At 44.9% G+C, this 18948-nt stretch overlaps 1 protein-coding gene across 2 annotated transcripts in view; it reads left to right on the forward strand.

Moving 5' to 3' along the window:
- FIBCD1 (fibrinogen C domain containing 1) overlaps positions 1–18948 on the forward strand; it is a 367744-nt gene that overhangs the window by 309725 nt on the left and 39071 nt on the right. For both annotated transcript variants that reach the window (XM_089669029.1, XM_089669031.1), the window contains exon 6: positions 13061–13157. In XM_089669029.1, coding sequence (XP_089525155.1) covers positions 13061–13157 — 97 coding nt within the window. The remainder of the gene's footprint in view (positions 1–13060; positions 13158–18948) is intronic.

Below are 18948 nucleotides of genomic sequence, written 5' to 3' on the forward strand. Positions count from 1 at the left end.
GTTTGCCTTTACCTCCATTTTAAACTAATAACAAGAAACACTCCGGCAAATGGCTTCATAATAGATTATCACTGATTTTATTTATTGCTATTCAAGGAGGATGCTGTGAATATTTGAATTTATGTATGTTTCCCGAATTTAAATAAGGATTTAATAAGAAAGGAAAAATCAACATCAGAAATGACAAGTGAAAATAAAATCCAGACTGACGCTTTAACCCTTTGCTGCTCTTCTAAAAAAGAAAAAAAAAAGTTTTATTGGACGTTAAAGGGTCCATCTACCCAAAACACATTTTTATTGGCTTCTATGATTAAGCCCCCTATTGGGTAAAACGCGTTAGAGGGGGGGTCTCCCATGGAAGACGACCAAGCTGAAGCCGCTTTAACATAGATGCAACTGGTAATGTGCCTGGACATTGGGAGGGTCGGCGGGCACAACCAAAATGTATATTTCAGTCTTTGATACATGCTTCAGCATCGAAGTCCAGACAGGTTCATATCTCTCGGGGTCTCTAGTGGTGGGATCTTTGCATTGAGTTCCTGAGTCTGAACACCTGCTGTGACTATTTGAGAGGGCTCACCTTCCCTACTGGAGGTTTTTATTTTATGTTATGGAGAATGTAACAAGAGGAGCTGTAACACACAAAGGTGGCCGAAACACCCAAAATTCTCAGGCGCAGGAATAGAGACAGAAATTATGGCTGGGAGATCATAAGCATTTAATGGGGCAGCAGGGTGGTGGTTGTTTGTCACGTCCTCCATGTTTTCCAATTAACTCATTGGGTGCTTAGTCTGGGAAACACGAGAGAACTACCCCCCAGGCACCCTGTGCAGGGTTTCTCTCACAATTTCACACACATGGGGTACCTTTGCTTTAGTGCAGTTTTCACCAATGCCCTGGGACAAGGCTGAGGTTGCCATCAGGGTATACTCAACCTTAAGGCAGGCCTCTACTCTTAGAGATGAACGTGCACCATGTACACTGTGCATAATAACTGTTTTCTAGTTACTCTTGGGTCCTCGTGTAAATGTATATTTTTCCACTGTAGCTTGCAATTAGATGGGCCGTGACGAACACTGACCAGAGCCACCTGTCCAGCGTTTTCCACTACCATCCCGGTAGCAGCATGGAGACCCACAGTGCACATAGCGCAGGCTCCATCGTACACTTGACTTTAACTCCTGAGTTTCTGTACCTCTGTACAGGGTGGGGACTTCTACATTGCAATTCCATTCTGGTTGCTATGCGTCATGAGGCAATTCCACCTATAAAACGTATACTCCATGGCCAGGCTGCTTGCTGACTGTACCTGCATTGCTCATGGCAACCACATGTGTAACTTGCATTAACCACCTCCTGCCTGGCAGTGCAGGGTCGGGTGGCCATTTATAAATGGCCTCCCCTCCCCCTGCTTGTGCACGCTCCCTGGGAGCACGCAGCACCGCGATCCAGTGCCCGCTGTGTCCTCCGCACACAGTGAAACACCGATCGATGTACGGGACCTCTGTGCGAGGTCCCGATCATGTGATCACTGGTTGGCCAATCAGTGATCACATGCAGAGTAGTAAGCAAAATGTCACTTCTGACATCATTGCTTACTATGTGTGAAATCTGTGAATGATCACAGAGGTCTCATGGTACAAGGCTATTCACAACAGCCTTGTACCATGTGACAAGCTGTGACAAGCTTGTATCCACTCACACAGTATTTGTCAATGGATACAAGAATGCAGCCAGAGAGAAGGAGAAATGATTGCTTTTACAGCCTGGTGTAAAAGCAATCAGTGTAAAAAAAAAAAAAAAATCTTCATCACCCCCCACATGTAGTACAGTGTCAGCATGGTGACACTGCACTGCTAGGGTGACATTATGTAAAAAAAAAAAAAAAAAAAAGACAAATAATATTAAAAAATAAAATAAAAATATAGAAAAATGTTTAAAAAGTATAATTTTTGGTTAGAAACTAATTTGGGTTATTTTTATTTTTTGCTAAAAAGAGAACGGAATAAAGTTTGGCCAAGATTTATGATGAAATAATATTTCCAACATTTTATAAGAAAAACACTTTTTTTCAAAATTTTTGGACTTTTTCATTTACATAGCAAAAAAAATTAAAATCCCAGTGGTGAATAAATATCACCAAAATAAAGCTTTATCTGTCTCACAAAAATGCTAAAAAATTCATATGGGTACAGTGTTGCATGACTGCGCAATTGTCATTCAAAGTGTGATAGCACTGAAAGCTGAAAAATGGCCTGGACTGGAAGGGGGTGAAAGTGTCCGGACTTGAAGAGGTTAAGGTAACGCTTCGCATGGTAACTCCTTCTACCCCATGTGCTAGTGACCAAAGCTGTTGGCTAACTGTAAAGTTGTGCAGATCAGTGCAGATGTCCTCTGTGTCATTTGCCGGTTATCGGCAGTGCTTTCATCACACTGTGACAGCGCGAGAAAAGTGCAGCCAATAACCGGCAACTGCATTTACTCGGCGATCTGCTGTGTCATTGGACACAGCTGATCACATGGTAAAAGGCCACTGTGATTGGCCTTTTACCTCATCATGTGATCATCTGTGGGCGTGTTCTGAGAGGACATATGACGCCCTTCCAGAACTGGACAACCGCGCTGTAGCCGTCATTTGGTTAAAGAGGTGGAGATCTACCTGAACCACAAGATCACCGGACACAGTGTCACCTCCTCACACCTGATTTAAACCTCTAATTGCAGTACTACTGTGTCAGAATCACGTGCTTCACACAGCAATCATGGGTTTAAATCAGATGTTGAGGAGGCAACATATCGCTTCCTCACCACCTGTCAAACACGCTTGGATCCCTTTACAGAGGAGCAGTAGTGTCTGCTGCACTTGTGAATGAGCCCTTAATTGCATCCAACAGCTGCACTCTTAGGGGCTCATTCAAATGTAAAGTTGGGGGGGGTTGGGGAGGTAAAACCCTGTGTTTGAGTCATGGTTTTACCGCACTCAATACTTACCCCCTTTAGCTTCTGAGGAAGCAGCCAAAAGGTATACACATGCCGCAGCAGGGATGAATCCCCTGTCACTTTTGGTAGGTGCTACTGCCTGTCAGTCGAGACACATTCAAGTGAATGGGGCCACTCTGCAAGTGCCCCACAACTGCATGCTTCTGCAGGGTCCAAGGGGTTGAAGCAGGTGGTGAGAAGGCAACACACCGCTGCTTGTTTAACCCCTTGTTTGCTGTACTGCACAAGGTTGCAGGGCACTTGCAGAGCGGCCTCATTCACTTGAATGGGTCATGCTTGCCAGGTGCTACACCCACCAACCATGACAGGGCACAGGAGCCAGGACTACAGAGGAGACGTCAACTTATGCGGCTCTTGCTCCCTACTACAGCTCCAACTTTACAAGTAGTCCCTCTGCATTGCATTCTGATGCTCTGGGATGGCGGGCCAGCAAGCCCTGACTGTGACCTACTAGTCACCTGGCCAAGATCTTCTGGTGGATCACAATCTACTGTTTGCTGACCCCCCCCCCCCCCCCTTTAGCATGCACTCTAAACCAGTGTAGTGTTATGATCATTGATACTGCATTTAAATGGATTTACATTGTTTATTGCTAATTCACTTATTGATTCTAGTTAGTGATACAGAACCCGATTATTATTACTTGATTTCTTACTCTGTCTAGTAGATTGTGTCGTTATTTACCCGCTGTGAGTTGATGCCATTTATTCTAAGGCAATAGATTATGTGTGCTTACCATTAAACGGGTGTGTGTTTATTGACAGGTAATAACCCACAGCTAGGTGAAAGGCATTTTACACTCCGGTCTTTACTTGTGCTTGCAGTGATTTTATTCATCCAGGTGTGCCAGAGGGGTTGTCCTTGAATTTGAGGCAAAGAACAGAGAACCCCAAATTACAAAGCGTCTCCTTTGGGGGTGGCACTACACATGGATCCAAATTCAGCCAGTTCCTGCTGAACCAGACGAATTTTGATCCATCTATGGCCGGCTTACTGCTTGAGAACACAAGAAACATTTGAAACCAAGGATCAACTTTAGGTTGGAGTGACCATTGCACCATTTCTTTTGGGCCCTATTCACACTGATATTAAAAGCAGGAGTTTGAGGTGCATTTTTAACTCTCCTCAAACGCCTAGTTAGCCCTGGTTTACATATGGCATTCCTGCGGTCCGCGTTTTTTTTTTTTTATCTTAATGCTTAAGGCTACTTTCACACTTGAAGCGGTTTTGCGTTAAAAAAAGCGCCTCAAAATCTCAAGAAAAATGCTTCCCTATGTATGTGAATGTATATCTATGTATGTTTTCACACTGAGGCGTTGCACTTGCAGTGCAGTGTAAATACTCCTGCTTGCAGCATTTTTGGGGCATGTTTGGTGAGCTATCAGCAGGGGCGGACTGACAACTCATGGGGCCCCCGGGCAATAGGGGATCATGGGGCCCTGGTGTCCTTGCCCAAACTCAAAAAAGCCTATGAAAAAGGTACCAGGGGCATCTCATGGGGCCCCCTACTGACCCTGGGCCCTTGGGCAGTGCCCGAGTTTCCAAATGGTCAGTCCGCCCCTGGCTATCACCCAAACTGTCCTCTCTGCTCCTCCCACGACCTCCTGCTCTCTAACTTCCTTGTCTCCTCCTCCCATGTTCATCTCCAGGACTTCTCCAGAGCCTCCCCCATCCTCTGGAACTCTCTACCCCAGTCTATCCAACTATCGCCTACTCTGGCCACTTTTAGGCAATCTCTACAAACTATCTCTTCAGGGAAACCTATCCTGCCTTCAGCTAATAATGGAATCATCTATTCCCCCTACCAGTCCATCCCCCACAGTTATTACCTTTTGTACCACCAGCCCCTCCCTCTTAGATTGTAAGCTCCAAGGAGCAGGGCCCTCCTAACCCTCTTGTATTGCACTGCTGTATTGTCTCCCTTTATATTGTAAAGCGCTGAGCAAACTGTTGACGCTGTATAAATCTTGTATAATAATAATATTTAAAACAAAACGCCCCAAAAACTCCTCTTCCCAGTGAAATCAATGGAAAACGACTGAAAAGCGCCTCTGAGATGTGTTTTTGGTGCAGTTTTTAAGTCACGTGCAGGGGCGGACTGACAACTCATGGGGCCTCTGGGCAATAGGGGATCATGGGGCTCCAAACTCAAAAAAGCCTATGAAAAAGGCACCAGGGGCATCTCATGGGGCCCCCTACTGACCCTGGGCCCTCGAGTTTCCAAATGGTCAGTCCGCCCCTGGTCACGTGTATGTGTTTTTGCAGCGGATCAGTGTGAAAGCAACCAAATAGATAATGAATATTATTGACAAATAATTATTTGGTTTTGATGATGGGGTCCCATGCCCTAGTTTTCTGGATCTTTGGCTCGTCTCCCTGTCTGCTCTTCCCTGTCTCTGTCTTCCACACAACACAGATGCGCCCTACATCAGCCGTACAAGGTCAGCTTAGATTAATCAGGGCTTTCCTCTTTCAGTCTGGGACACCTGTGTGATTGAATATTCCCCGTGCTATCCCCCCCCCTCCCCATCCTAGCTGCCACAATCTTCTGGGATACGAACATCAATGTAAAACACGTTTAAACTCTATAAACCTCTTAACCCTTTACCCGCCTGCCCGCCTGGGACTCTCTATGAACTGTCCCCAGGTACTAAATGGAAGAGAGAGCCGTGTTTGATAAATCAAGGAAACGACTGCAGCTGACACGCAGCGAGATTATTTTCTTTGATAAATGCAGAGCTGGCTTTGCTTCTGGAGATCTTTGATACATAATTCCCTTTACACCTTTTATAGATAGTTCTAGTGGTGTGACAGAGCTGGGGGGGGGGGGACCATGGAAAATTCCGATTAGTCTAGCATGAAGATCAGATTTAGAACCTTCCCGCCCATGTACAAGGCTTGTCCGGCAATGTATCTCACGGCCCATGCCATGTAATATTCCCTTCGCCCATCACTCCCTCAGAGATCTTATTACATTTCTACGGGGGCAGTGTGATGATCTGTGTGGGCCATCTATCGCAGATGCTTCCAGGCCCCCTGTGTAGAAGCTTGATATACAGACTTGAGTTTTTTATACTCTAGAGATTGATATTTCAACTGAAACTCCAGGCCAATAGGTACTTACATATTTGAAATGCATATGTCTGAATTGTTTTACCTGTCTACGAATCTGGAATTCTGATGCTGCAGTCATGTAATGCTCACCCCTCTTCCACACTGCACAGCCAAACAGGTAGGGTTGTCACCCCATCCCTTGAAAACTGAACACATATTAATTACACAGGTTCTGTGGCTGATTAAGGGGGTAATTAAACTCACTGTATCAGGGGCGGACTGACCATTTGGAAACTCGGGCACTGCCCGAGGGCCTGGGGTCAGTAGGGGGCCCCATGATGATTTTTCATAGGCTTTTTTGAGTTTGGGCAAGGACACAGGGGCCCCATGATCCCCTATTGCCCGGGGGCCCCATGAGTTGTCAGTCCGCCCCTGCACTGTATTAACCACTTGCCCTCCTGAGACTTTACCCCTCTTCCTGACCAGGCTATTTTTTGAATTACGGCACTGCGTTATTTTACCTGACAATTGCACAGTCATACAACGCTGCACTCAAATGAAATGTATGTCTTTTTTCTGGCCACAAATAGAGCTTTCTTTCTGTGGTGTTTGATCACCTGTGCGTTTTTAATTTTTTCGCGCTATGAAAAAAAAAAAAAGACCAACAATTTTAAGAAAAAAAACAATATTTTTGACTTTTTGCTATTAAACATGTCCAGTAAAAAAATTTTAAAAATCAAATTTCGTCATAAATTTAGGCCAAAATGAATTCTGCCATGTCTTTGCTAAAAAAAAATCCCAATACGTGTACATGAATTGGTTTTACGTGAAACGCATAGCGTTTACAAATGGTGGAATATGTACTGGAATTTTTTATTTTTATTTTTACTAGTAATGGTGGCAATCAGCGACTTATAGCGGGACTGCGGCGGGCATTCTGACACTGTGGGGAACTGATGGTGTCACTGACATCCCCAGTGACACCAATACAGTGACACTAATAAAAAGCACTGACACGTACTAATGGCACTGGGCAGGAAGGTGTTAACATCAGGGGCGATCAAAGGGATAACTGTGCGCTGTGTGTGTTTTACTGTGTGCGTGCTTCAATGTAAGCACACTGCTTTGCTATGCAGAGCCGAGGCTGTGAATAGCAGCGCGGTTAGGGTGCGCGCGCCCCCTATCCGGAAATGCAAAATCACACATATATATATGTATATATATATACGTGATTTTGCGCATCCCTGCTGCCCTGTAGCAGTATATCCGCTATAGGGCGGAGGGAAAGCAGTTAAGGCCCCTTTCAAACGGATGTTCTGTTTTTCTCATCAGGTTTTTCCAAGAAAAAAAATGGATCCGTTTTTCTTCAGTTTACATCCATTTCTCAACCGTTTTCTGTCTGTTTAGATCTGTTTTTGTCCGTTTACATCCGTTTTCCGTCTGTTTTTCGTCTGTTTACATCCTTTTTTTGTCCGCTTACATGTGTTTTGTTTGTTTACATTAATTTGTCTGTTTACATCTGTTTTTGTCTGTTTACATCCTTTTTTGTTTTTTTACATCCATATTTCATCCATTTTCTGTCTGTTTTTCTTCTTCATCCGCTTTTGTTAGTTTACATCAGGTTACATCCGTTTTTGTTAGTATACATCAGGTTACATCTGTTTTTGTCCCTTTACATCTGTTTTTGTCCATTCCAGTTTTTTAACGGAAGAAAAACAGGATTTCTGTTTAAAAAACCAGATGTGAACGGATGCGAACATTAACAGATGATCATCCGTTTACATCCGCAAGTCGATAGAAATACATGGGTGTCTGTTTTTCATCCGTACACAGACAGATGAAAAACGGACATATGGAACGCCCGTGTGAAAGGGGCCTCAATCAGCCTCAGAACCTATGTAATTACTATGTGCTCAGTTTTAAAGGGATGAGGTGGCAATTCTACAAGCGACACCCATATTTCCTGGTCCAGCTTTGCAGCTTCCTGTGTCATCACTGATTTGTGCACTGGACAGTGAATAATCGTCATCACAGTTACATCACGGTATTTTAAAGTTGAAGGCTGACCATACATTAGGCAATTTGCTTTCAATTACAGGTTGAAGGAAAGAAAATCGCCCGATTCCTCCATCAACACAGTTAATGTTGTCACTGCTGTCAGAATACAGTGATCGCTGGTGCTGGCTATAGCCAGAGGTAGTGATTGTATAAAAAAAACACAGGCTAGTTGTACTGATGCCAATTGATAGATTGCAATCAGAACAAGCAGCCTGCTCATAGACAAAGCAAAGTTCAGCCAGTTCCTGCTCAACTGGTTGCATTTCCATCCATCTATGGCTGGTGTAAAGCTGTAGCAAACTGTGACCTTTTAAAAAAAACCTGCTAGGCAATGTCATAATGTGCTAGTATGCATCTCATACTATGTGAAACGTACCTATGTGATATTATGTGAAACTTACTGTAGCCTCCCTAGCAGTCTGATTATGTCCATATTTCTGTGCTCAAAGTGGTACATTTTTTTGCATGGAAATATGTAGTTTTTTTATTGTAGGCCTGTAATTCTTAGGAATGACTCACTGAAATCTGTCCGAACAAGAGAGTCTAGTAAACATCCCGGGTATGTTACAATTTGAAACACAAAATCATAAATTATAATTTAATAAATAATCATAAAAAATAATATAATAATAAATTTAATTCAATAATATAATCAAACCAAAAACACTGAAATTTGAAATATAGCGCCAAGTTCGCACATCACTGAGCAAAGTCGCAAAATCGTTTTCAGTGTCTGACGACGAATTTCCCCACGAGTCATTATCACTCAATTCTGCAAGTAGTTCTAATTTACTATTGCTGTTCTCTAGCCGGTCTAAAACCGCTTTTGACATAAAGGGACGCTTTTTGGACGCCTTGGACGTTTCTCAGTTTCCAGGCAGAAAGAACAGTAAAAATGCAGGCAGGGCACAGGACAAAGCACTCGGGACAAAATGTATGTGAAATGGTTTGATACAGTAATGTTTTACTATGTGATTTTAGTGTATTTAGTGAATGTCACTATTGCAACTTTCAAAATTCCCGCCAGTTGTGTCCCCCGTACGTCCCGACGTCGCAGGGAACGGAACCCAGAAGACGGATGGCCGGAGGACATTGCCGTGGACACTGCAGGAGGGACATCGCGGGAGCGCAGGACAAGGTAAGTGAAGAACAGATCCCGGAGCAACGCTGCAAGGTATTCCCAAGTGTAGCTCGGGGTTACCGCTTGTGGTGCTGAAACTTTACCCCGAGCTACACTCGGGAATACCTCCAGGGAGGTTAAGCTCCAGTTCACACTACAAAAACGCACTCCGGATACTTTCTGGATATGTTTTTGCTTACAGTTCACACCACACACAGTTCCGGTGCAGTTTTGGTGCAGTTGGCCATGTTCCAGTATGGTTCTGTGCAGAGAAAATGCAGCATGTTCTACTTTTTTTCTGCACCGGAAACTGACTGGAACTGACTGCACTAGTGTGAACTAGGGCCATTGGAATACATGGAAAACACTATGCATTTCTGATGCAGAAAAAAAGCGCACAGAACTGCATCTAGTGTGAACTAGCCCTAAAACAAAGCCCTCCAGCAGCGTGCTGTCACCACTATCAGGGGCTTCCATCTTCATCCGATCCTTCTTCCAGGTTTGCGGGCTCCGGCGGCTTGAAACGTTGCACATTAAGGAGATATTTACAGTACATACAGGTAAACCTTATTATAGCCTCACTTGTAGGTACAAGTAAAAAAAACAACTTTACTACCAATTTAAATCCATGTTTGCTGTCACTTTAAATATTATTATTATTATACAGGATTTATATAGCGCCAACAGTTTGCTCAGCACTTTACAATATAACGGGTGACAATACAGCAACAATACAGTTCAATACAAGAGGGATAGGAGGGCCTGATCCTGGGAGCTTACAATCTATGAGGGAGTGGAAAGTGGTACAGGAGGAAATAGCTGAGGGGGATGGATTGGTAGGAAGAGTGGAGGAGGTCGGCAATTAGGTGAGGGCAGGGTAGGCTTCCCTGAAGAGGAGGGTTTTCAGGGTGTGCCTAAAGGTGAGGAGGGTAGGTGACAGTCTGATGGATTGGGGTAGTGAGTTCCAAAGGATGGGGGAAGCCCTGGAGAAGTCCTGCAGACGGGCATGGGAGGAGGAGACCAGGGAACTAGAGAGTAGGAGGTCTTGCGAGGAGCGAAGAGTGCATTTTGGGTGGTAGATGGGTATCAGGTCGGTGATGTAGTTTGGGGCAGTGTTATGAACAGCTTTGTACGTCAATGTTACTAATGTGAATTTAATGTGTTGGGCAATCGGAAGCCAGTAGAGGGATTGGCAGAGGGGGGTGGCAGATACGGAGCGGTTAGTAAGGTGGTTGAGTCTTACCGCAGTATTCAGGATAGACTGAAGCGGGGATAGCCTGTGTTGAGGTAGGCCGGCGAGGAGGGAGTTACAGTAGTCAAGTTGTGATATAATGAGGGAGTGAATGAGTTGCTTAGTAGTTTCCGGGGTTAGGAACGTGCGTATTTTGGAGATGTTGCGGAGGTGAAGTCTACATGAATTTGTCGGCGATTGGACCTGGGGCTGGAAAGACAGATTGGAGTCTAGAATGACACCTAGTAGTCTGGCTTGCGGGGTGGGGCTGATGGTGGAGTTGTTGGTCGTGATGGTGAAGTCAGGGGGGGAAGGCGCGGGCTGGGGGGGAAACTAGGAGCTCGGTTTTCGCAAGGTTTAATTTGAGGAAGTGGAGTGACATCCAATCGGATATGTTATTGTTATAAATAGTCTTCTTACATGGGTAACCCAAATCATCAGTTTAACCACTTCCCGCCCGGCCCATGTATATAAACGGCTGGCGGGAACATTGCAGGAGCGGGTTGCCGTTTATAAATGGCCTCCACATTCACTACCTGTGCGCCTTCCCTGGGAACCTCCTGCTGGAAGCCACTGTCAATCAAGATGAGCAAGGCATGGCTTGGCATGGGAGTATGACATCATGTGGAAGGAAGAGAAAGGGACTGGCAAGATCACCAGCTGCTAATTATAGAGATTAAGATAAGAGATTGTGTATAAGAGTTACTATGGGAGGAGCAATGCATTAAGGGCCCATTCACACTTTGCATTATTAGTGCGTTGCGTCACCACGCATTGTGTCACGTATTAACATGCATTGTGTTGCTTTTAAGTAGCCCTTTTAAATGAGTGATGAACAAATAGACTGTCAAGCACAATATACAAAAAAGGGCAACCTTTATGTTTTCTGACAATGTAAGGTAGTGTGATACCATGTGTTATGATGCACTGCAGCACATGTGCGTTGGAGCTGCGTTGCCTAATGCATGCAACGTCCATTAATGCTCCAACAGTTATGTGTATATGGCCCTTATAGAATTTCATTTGTACAGGTCCCTTTACACCAGTGCACTGCAAAGCAATAACAGTGCAAAATGGGGCAACACACTTCAAAAAATGCAGTATACACGGCTTCTGGTCTGTTGTAGTGTGTTTGGGCTTATTCACACCCCCTGACGTGTACATCAACATGCCTTGTTGTGCACTATTAACATTTTTTTTTTCATTTAATGTCAACACACATCAATGTACTTTAATGTGAATCTCAGCGCATGTGTTGTCTTGTGTTTTGATGAGTTCTATTTATTTAATGGGAAAATGTGTTAAACCTTTGTGAATCCAGCCTTAGGCAACCCATTCAAATGAATAGGCTTCCCTAACACACTTTAGGATTTACTTGTAGGTGTATGCAGCACCCGCCTAGTTTAGGTAGGGGAGCTAGACCCTAATGGTTAGACAGGAGCTGGTTAGCAGGTCAGGTGTAATAGCCAGAGGGGTCAAATTGTGGTCAGGACTGAGAGATCCTGCAAGTCAGCCCCTTTGGAATTTCCCCCTGCTCTGAGGCTTTCGGAGGAGGGCCTTGGTGGCAGTGGGTGGATCTAAGGAGTGGCTGGCTGCACTCTTGAGGGACCTCAGGCAATTCCCAACAGAAGGCTTGGCATGGGGCTGGAACTCCATTAAAAGAGTAGGAGCCTACTCAGTAACAGGAGTGTGGTGGTGGAAGAGGTGTAGAAAATTGGAGGAAGCTGGGAGGCAGAAGGAGGAAGGCTGCCCGGAGACCTAGTGAGATGAGTCTGCCTGTGAGCCTGGAGCTGGAAAGCAGGAAACCTTGGGACTCACTGGCCCCCTGAGCGAAGACCACCTGTATGACAGGGAAGGAGCAGCCCAGCTGATAGGCCTGGTAGCAGCAGCCATCCTGCAAGTGGTACAGGAGATGATTTGAATGAGTACACCTGCACCCCCTGGGCAGATAGGGGAAGGAGCACTCTGGTGGGAAACCAGATTAGCCCCCTACTAGTGACTATTCAGCTCATTTAAAGTAACAGGAGCCCTGCTCAGGAAAAGTCCCCAGTTTGTTGGGTGAAGAGGAGTTCATCTAGGGTCTGGGGTGGTATAACCAAGAGATGCTGACTAGCACTCCAACACAGATTGCATCAGAGAAGAGAAGCTTGAGAATAGTTCAGGAAGTTGTCCTCAGATTTTGGTTCCCTTGGGCATCCAATACACCCCTTACCCTATCCAAGTTCTAACCCCCTCAATAAAATAAAAAAAACAATGTTCAAGGACTGGTTTCTGTCTCCAGATGAAAGCTTGTGTGGAAAATGCTGAATGACTGGCTGTGCAGGACTATAGGGGGACCAAAATAATCAGCAATCCCTAAGGTGATAGCGCTACATGTACATACATCTTCATGGCAATACTAAGAGGCTAGCCTATGGGAGGTCTAAGTGTAACCATAAATGGTATTCTGAGGAGCTGAATGTAGACAGGTTGGGGTGGTACTTAAACCAGGGCAGGACTAATCCCAGGAGCAACACATTCGGTGCACCCTACAGTCAAATAGGTTTATACATATGGGCCCTTAAAAGCCATGTAACCTGCCTATACTTTGGTTTTAGGTGTTCCAGAGAAGGGAAGACGGCTCAATGAATTTTTTCCGTGGATGGGAACAGTACAGAGATGGATTTGGAAAGCTGACAGGAGAACATTGGCTGGGTAAGTGATTATAATTTTTAATTTCAATGCCTTGTTCTACCAAAAGTGCAAAGCATAACTATAAAGGGTATATTTAGAAAATATTTCAGAGCTATTCAACCTGTGAAACTGCATGTACTTTACCTTTGCTTTGTGCGAACCGGTGTCAAAAACCAATGTTAATAGGCTATCTTCTCTCTAGGTCGAATGTTATTTATTCACACAGAATAGAGGGAATCAAGAATAGACCATATTATGGCTACTAGATGGGCGCTTATGATCATAGGTAATAAATAATTATTTACTATGATTGTTAGGTCTAGTGGCCATAATGCAGTATTTTTCCTCATTCACAGCATTCTGTATGAAGACTTACATTTAACCTGGAGAGAAAATAGCATAATAGAATTCAATTTTGCCACCATTTACACAGAATTCAATTTTGCAACCATTTACACATGTACTCAAAGCTTCAAAGGACAAATAGCTCTCCAAATTTTATTTAACCCATGTAATGCATATGTGTGGTGTCAAAGAGAATTGGACTTGAACCATTTGCTGACCCCCCGCGTAGAAGATATACTGCTACAGGGCGGCTGCACTATGCAGAGTCACGTATATAAACATGATTCTGCACTTCCTGGTCATGGGTGTCCGTGTGCTTCCCTGCTTCAAAACTTGGATGCAGTTCATACATTGAAAACCAATGATTAGTCCATGTGGAAGATCCAGTTAACCCCTTTCTGCCACCGCATCCCATCCCTTTAAGAGGTTCTAAATGCTGGGAGGCAGAGACAGGCATTGTGATTCACTGAGCCAAGTCTTCTGCCCTGTTAACACACTGTACACTACCACAGGGGTGTATTTACCACAACGCAAACAAGGCATTTGCCTAGGGAGGCATTTTTTAGGGGGGCAGCACTGCCCCCTGGAAGAAGGGACATATGCGGCATGGGGACCAGATGGGATCTGACAGAGGCTGCGGGCTGCTTGACGATGCTTGCAGAGCCCAACTGTCGTTCCCGGGGATGTCCAGAGCTGTGAAGGTGAGTGTCTCTCTCTCTGGTGCCGTGGGGGGTGGGTGTAAGTGGAAGGCTTTCTTGGGTGGGGGGGGGGCAGGGATGTTGTCGGTCACTGTCAGGCTCTCTCCACGGGTGGGGTCTGGTGTTGGTCAGTGTGAGACTCTCTCTCTGCTGGGGGGGGGGGGGGGGGGCGGGGGGCATCCTAGGGCAGCGCAAAGCCTAAATACACCACTGCACTACCCTATGATCCCCTGTACACTGGCCAGCTCAGCCCCTGTACACTGCCCTGCTGACCCATGTCCTCAGCCCTGCTGACCCATGTCCTGCTGACCCATGTCCGCTGCCCTCCAAACTGATAACTTTATCCTCTGCCCCCTTGACTTTTTTTTTCCTGCACTCCCACATCAGATAGGCTAGATCCAGCCCTGAGCCTGATGTACGAAGACTTAACTATCTGCCCTTGGTGACCAGGTTCTTTGTTCTAAGATAAAATCTGGTGCCAACGGGTAGCTGTTTTTTTTTTTGCTCCTATTTGCCACAAACTTTTATACATTTGGAAGGATAGTTCGGTGCCAGCTTTGTTAGCATGAGATGGAAATTGTATATGCCTCTAAATAATAGACATTTTCATATAAATTATAACATTGATAAGGCATCTATTCTTCCAGAACTAATCACTGCAACATCTCATCATTTCCAGAAGATATATTAGGAAGCTGCACACAATATATTTGCTTATTGTTCATGTTTTAGTATATTTTTTATATCTGGGCTAACCGCTTATTATAAATGCATTAGGCTTATTATTTGCTGTGCTAAAAAAAAAAAATATTCTACTGCTGATTCTTATGAATTGTGAGAATCAGATAATACATGTATTATTCACAAGACAGTGCAAACCCGAACCATTTTATCTTCTTTGCAAAAGACAGAAGGTGTTTTTGGTATTCAGTAAATAGATATTTGTGTTAGAGGCTTTTCTGTACTAAATTGTAACTTGAATAGAAATGGCTGCAGAACAGTGTGGCACTGCCTGTACCGCTGGTGAGGATGCATGCTAAGGGACATTTTTACAAAGCAGCAAATGATCACGTATGACATTTATTCTCCAAAAATCCATATACATCCACTACTTAAGGTGGCATTAAACCCAAAACTGCAATATATTTCAGCTTACCAATCATTAGATGTGGCAGCTGCACTAGTTTTTTTTAGCCATTTTTTCCGTTTTCACCTGGCGACCTGGCTGGTAATACACCTCTTGTATTAGAGCCCCCCCCCCCTTCCCGGATGATGGAGCACAGGGGGCACACTTGGACAGCAGCATTGTTAATTTGGGGGGAGGGGACTGTAAGATGTACTAGCAAATTTAGATACACTAACAAATTGAAGCCAAACTCCAGTTACCATTTTGCAAGCAGTTACAGCAATGTGTTTTTTTTTCTTTTGGGATAAAGGTTTTACATAAATAAAAAGTGACCATTGTAAGCACCCCTGTCAATGTTAAATGGTTTAACTGCTACAGCTGCACACTAAAAAGCCCATAGTCCATGTCAAGAGCCAGCAAAATAGGGTGGCTAAATAGCTGCCCCCTCCCCCCTGAAAAATTGTGCTGAAAAAATAAAGCGGCGTTCTTTCTTCTATTTTCATCTGGTGATTCAAATTCAAGCTCTAGCAGAATGTATCAGCTTACATGGATGAGACCATCCCTTTACCAATGGCAGGGGTGATTAAAATGATCGAACTGTATGTATACATGTAAAACCTTCAAAATTCAAAACTGCTGTAATTGATTATAACGTGTGAGCTGGGGTTCGGCTTCTATTTGTTATTTGTATTCAAATCTGCGAATACATTTAACACTCCCCCCGCCACCAGAAGACTGACAATGCTGCTGTCTTCTGTGTCCTGGCTCATTTCTCCAGAGTGGTGTCTCACTAATACAGAAGGTGTATTACTGGCCAGATCACCAGGTGAAAACAGATGTAAAAAGCCTTAAAAAAAAGAAAATGAATACTCTACTCTGAAAAATGCAAATGCTCTAGTGGATATAGTGCCATTATAGGGCAGATAGACAAAAGATGTAGAAGATCTACGGGTGCAGGTCTGGTTTCTGTCCGGGACAATGCAATACAAACCTACCTTGTACAGATTCAACCCAATCACACCCCCCTTCCATTTGTACAGATACCCAGTAACCACCAGTACAGACACCCCAGTACACCTCCCAAAAAAAGACAACCCTCAGTAAAGACATCTTGGTGTGGACCCTTCCTAGTAAGGACTCCCCCAGTGCAGTCTCCCTCAGTACAGATCCCCAGTACAGATTCCCCATTGCAGAAAAGCCAAGAGGAGTCCCCCTCAGTTTAAACCTTCCCAGTAAAGATTCACCCAGTGCAGTCCCCCTCAGTACAGATCCCCAGTACAGATTCCTCATTGCAGAAAAGCCAAGAGGAGCCCCCCTCAGTTTAAACCTACCCTGTACAGTCCACATCAGTACAGACCTCTCCTGAGTACAGACCCTTCCATAGACACAACCAGTACAGAACCCCTGCACTAATGACCCACCCAGAAAACACAACCCTCAGTACACAAACAATTATTGCACACACATTTGCTGTGTTGGTGATGCTCTGGTCAAAAAGGTTCTGCTGTCTGTCCTCCGTAGATGGGTATACCTCCTTCCCCATTTTACAGTCGAGACAGCGCACACAGACGGGACAGCAGTGCAGAGTTCATACTCTTCCAGTCCCCTAGAAGGATCGGCCTCAAGCGGACATCTGCCTAGGCGAAAGATCAGCCGCGAAGGATGCAACCTCTAGGGGGTGCTGAAATAGTATAGAAACTCATGTATGACTTTCACATCAAAGATAAAAAATGCATACTATTTTTGAAACACCGTGCTCTGCAAAGTATGGTAGTGTGCTTCAATGCAGTTAACTATGGACATGCCCCTATGCAGACATTCCAAGGATAGACACTCCCAGTACAGAATCGCCTTGTACAGGTCACCCCCAACTACAGACGCCTCCAATGGAAAAGACCCCCCAGTAACCACCAGTACAAACACCCCTCAGCAGAGACACCCCAGTACACCCCCAGAAGTATTGACACTCCTCAGTGAAGACATCCGAGAGCAGACCCCCTTCAGTAAAGACTAGAAATTCTGAATCAATCCTCTGCCCACGGCTTTACACCCTTTCTAGCAAACTTTCCACAACAGGGATATTTAGTTCACATGTATTTTAATACATGTTTAAGGTGGCCAACTGCGTCAAAATAATCCCTCTCTGGCCAGGCTCTACTCTACTCTGAAAAATGCAAATGCTCTAGTGGATATAGTGCAATTATAGGGCAGATAGACAACAGATGTAGAAGAGCTACAGGTGCAGGTCTGGTTTCTGTCTGGGACAATGCAATACAAACCTACCTTGTACAGATTCAACCCAATCACACCCCCCTTCCATTTGTACAGATACCCAGTAACCACCAGTACAGACACCCCAGTACACCTCCCGAAAAAAGACAACCCTCAGTAAAGACATCTTGGTGCGGACCCTTCCCAGTAAGGACTCCCCCAGTGCAGTCTCCCTCAGTACAGATCCCCAGTACAGATTCCCCATTGCAGAAAAGCAAAGAGGAGCCCCCCTCAGTTTAAACCTTCCCAGTAAAGATTCACCCAGTGCAGTCCCCCTCAGTACAGATCCCCAGTACAGATTCCCCATTGCAGAAAAGCCAAGAGGAGCCCCCCTCAGTTTAAACCTTCCCAGTACAGATTCACCCTGTACAGTCCACATCAGTACAGACCCCTCCTGAGTACAGACCCTTCCATAGACACAACCAGTACAGAACCCCTGTACTAATGACCCACCCAGAAAACACAACCCTCAGTACACAAACAATTATTGCACACACATTTGTTGTGTTGGTGATGCTCTGGTCAAAAAGGTTCTGCTGTCTGTCCTCCGTAGATGGGTATACCTCCTTCCCCGTATTACAGTCGAGACAGCGCACACAGACGGGACAGCAGTGCAGAGTTCATACTCTTCCAGTCCCCTAGAAGGATCGGCCTCAAGCGGAGATCTGCCTAGGTGAAAGATCAGCCGCGAAGGATGCAACCTCTAGGGGGTGCTGAAACAGTATAGAAACTCATGTATGACTTTCACATCAAAGATAAAAAATTCATACTATTTTTGAAACACCGTGCTCTGCAAAGGATGGTAGTGTGCTTCAATGCAGTTAACTAAGGACATGCCCCTATGCAGACATTCCAAGGATAGACATTCCCAGTACAGCATCGCCTTGTACAGGTCACCCCCACCTACAGACGCCTCCAATGGAAAAGACACCCCAGTAACCACCAGTACAAACACCCCTCAGCACAGACACCCCAGTACACCCCCGGAAGTATTGACACTCCTCAGTGAAGACATCCAAGAGCAGACCCCCTTCAGTAAAGACTAGGAATTCTGAATCGATCCTCTGTCCACTGCTTTACACCCTTTCTAGCAAACTTTCCACAACAGGGATTTTTAGTTCACATGTATTTCAATACATGTTTAAGGTGGCCAACTGCGTCAAAATAATCCCTCTCTGGCCAGGCTCTACTCTACTCTGAAAAATGCAAATGCTCTAGTGGATATAGTGCCATTATAGGGCAGATAGGCAAAAGATGTAGAAGAGCTACAGGTGCAGGTCTGGTTTCTGTCCGGGACAATGCAATACAAACCTACCTTGTACAGATTCATCCCAATCACACCCCCTCCATTAGTACAGATCCCCAGTAACCA

This window comes from Staurois parvus, unplaced genomic scaffold (genome assembly GCF_062004578.1).
Source record: "Staurois parvus isolate SC_StPar_1 unplaced genomic scaffold, SC_StPar_1.0 ptg000068l, whole genome shotgun sequence".
In the NCBI taxonomy this organism is placed as follows: domain Eukaryota; kingdom Metazoa; phylum Chordata; class Amphibia; order Anura; family Ranidae; genus Staurois; species Staurois parvus.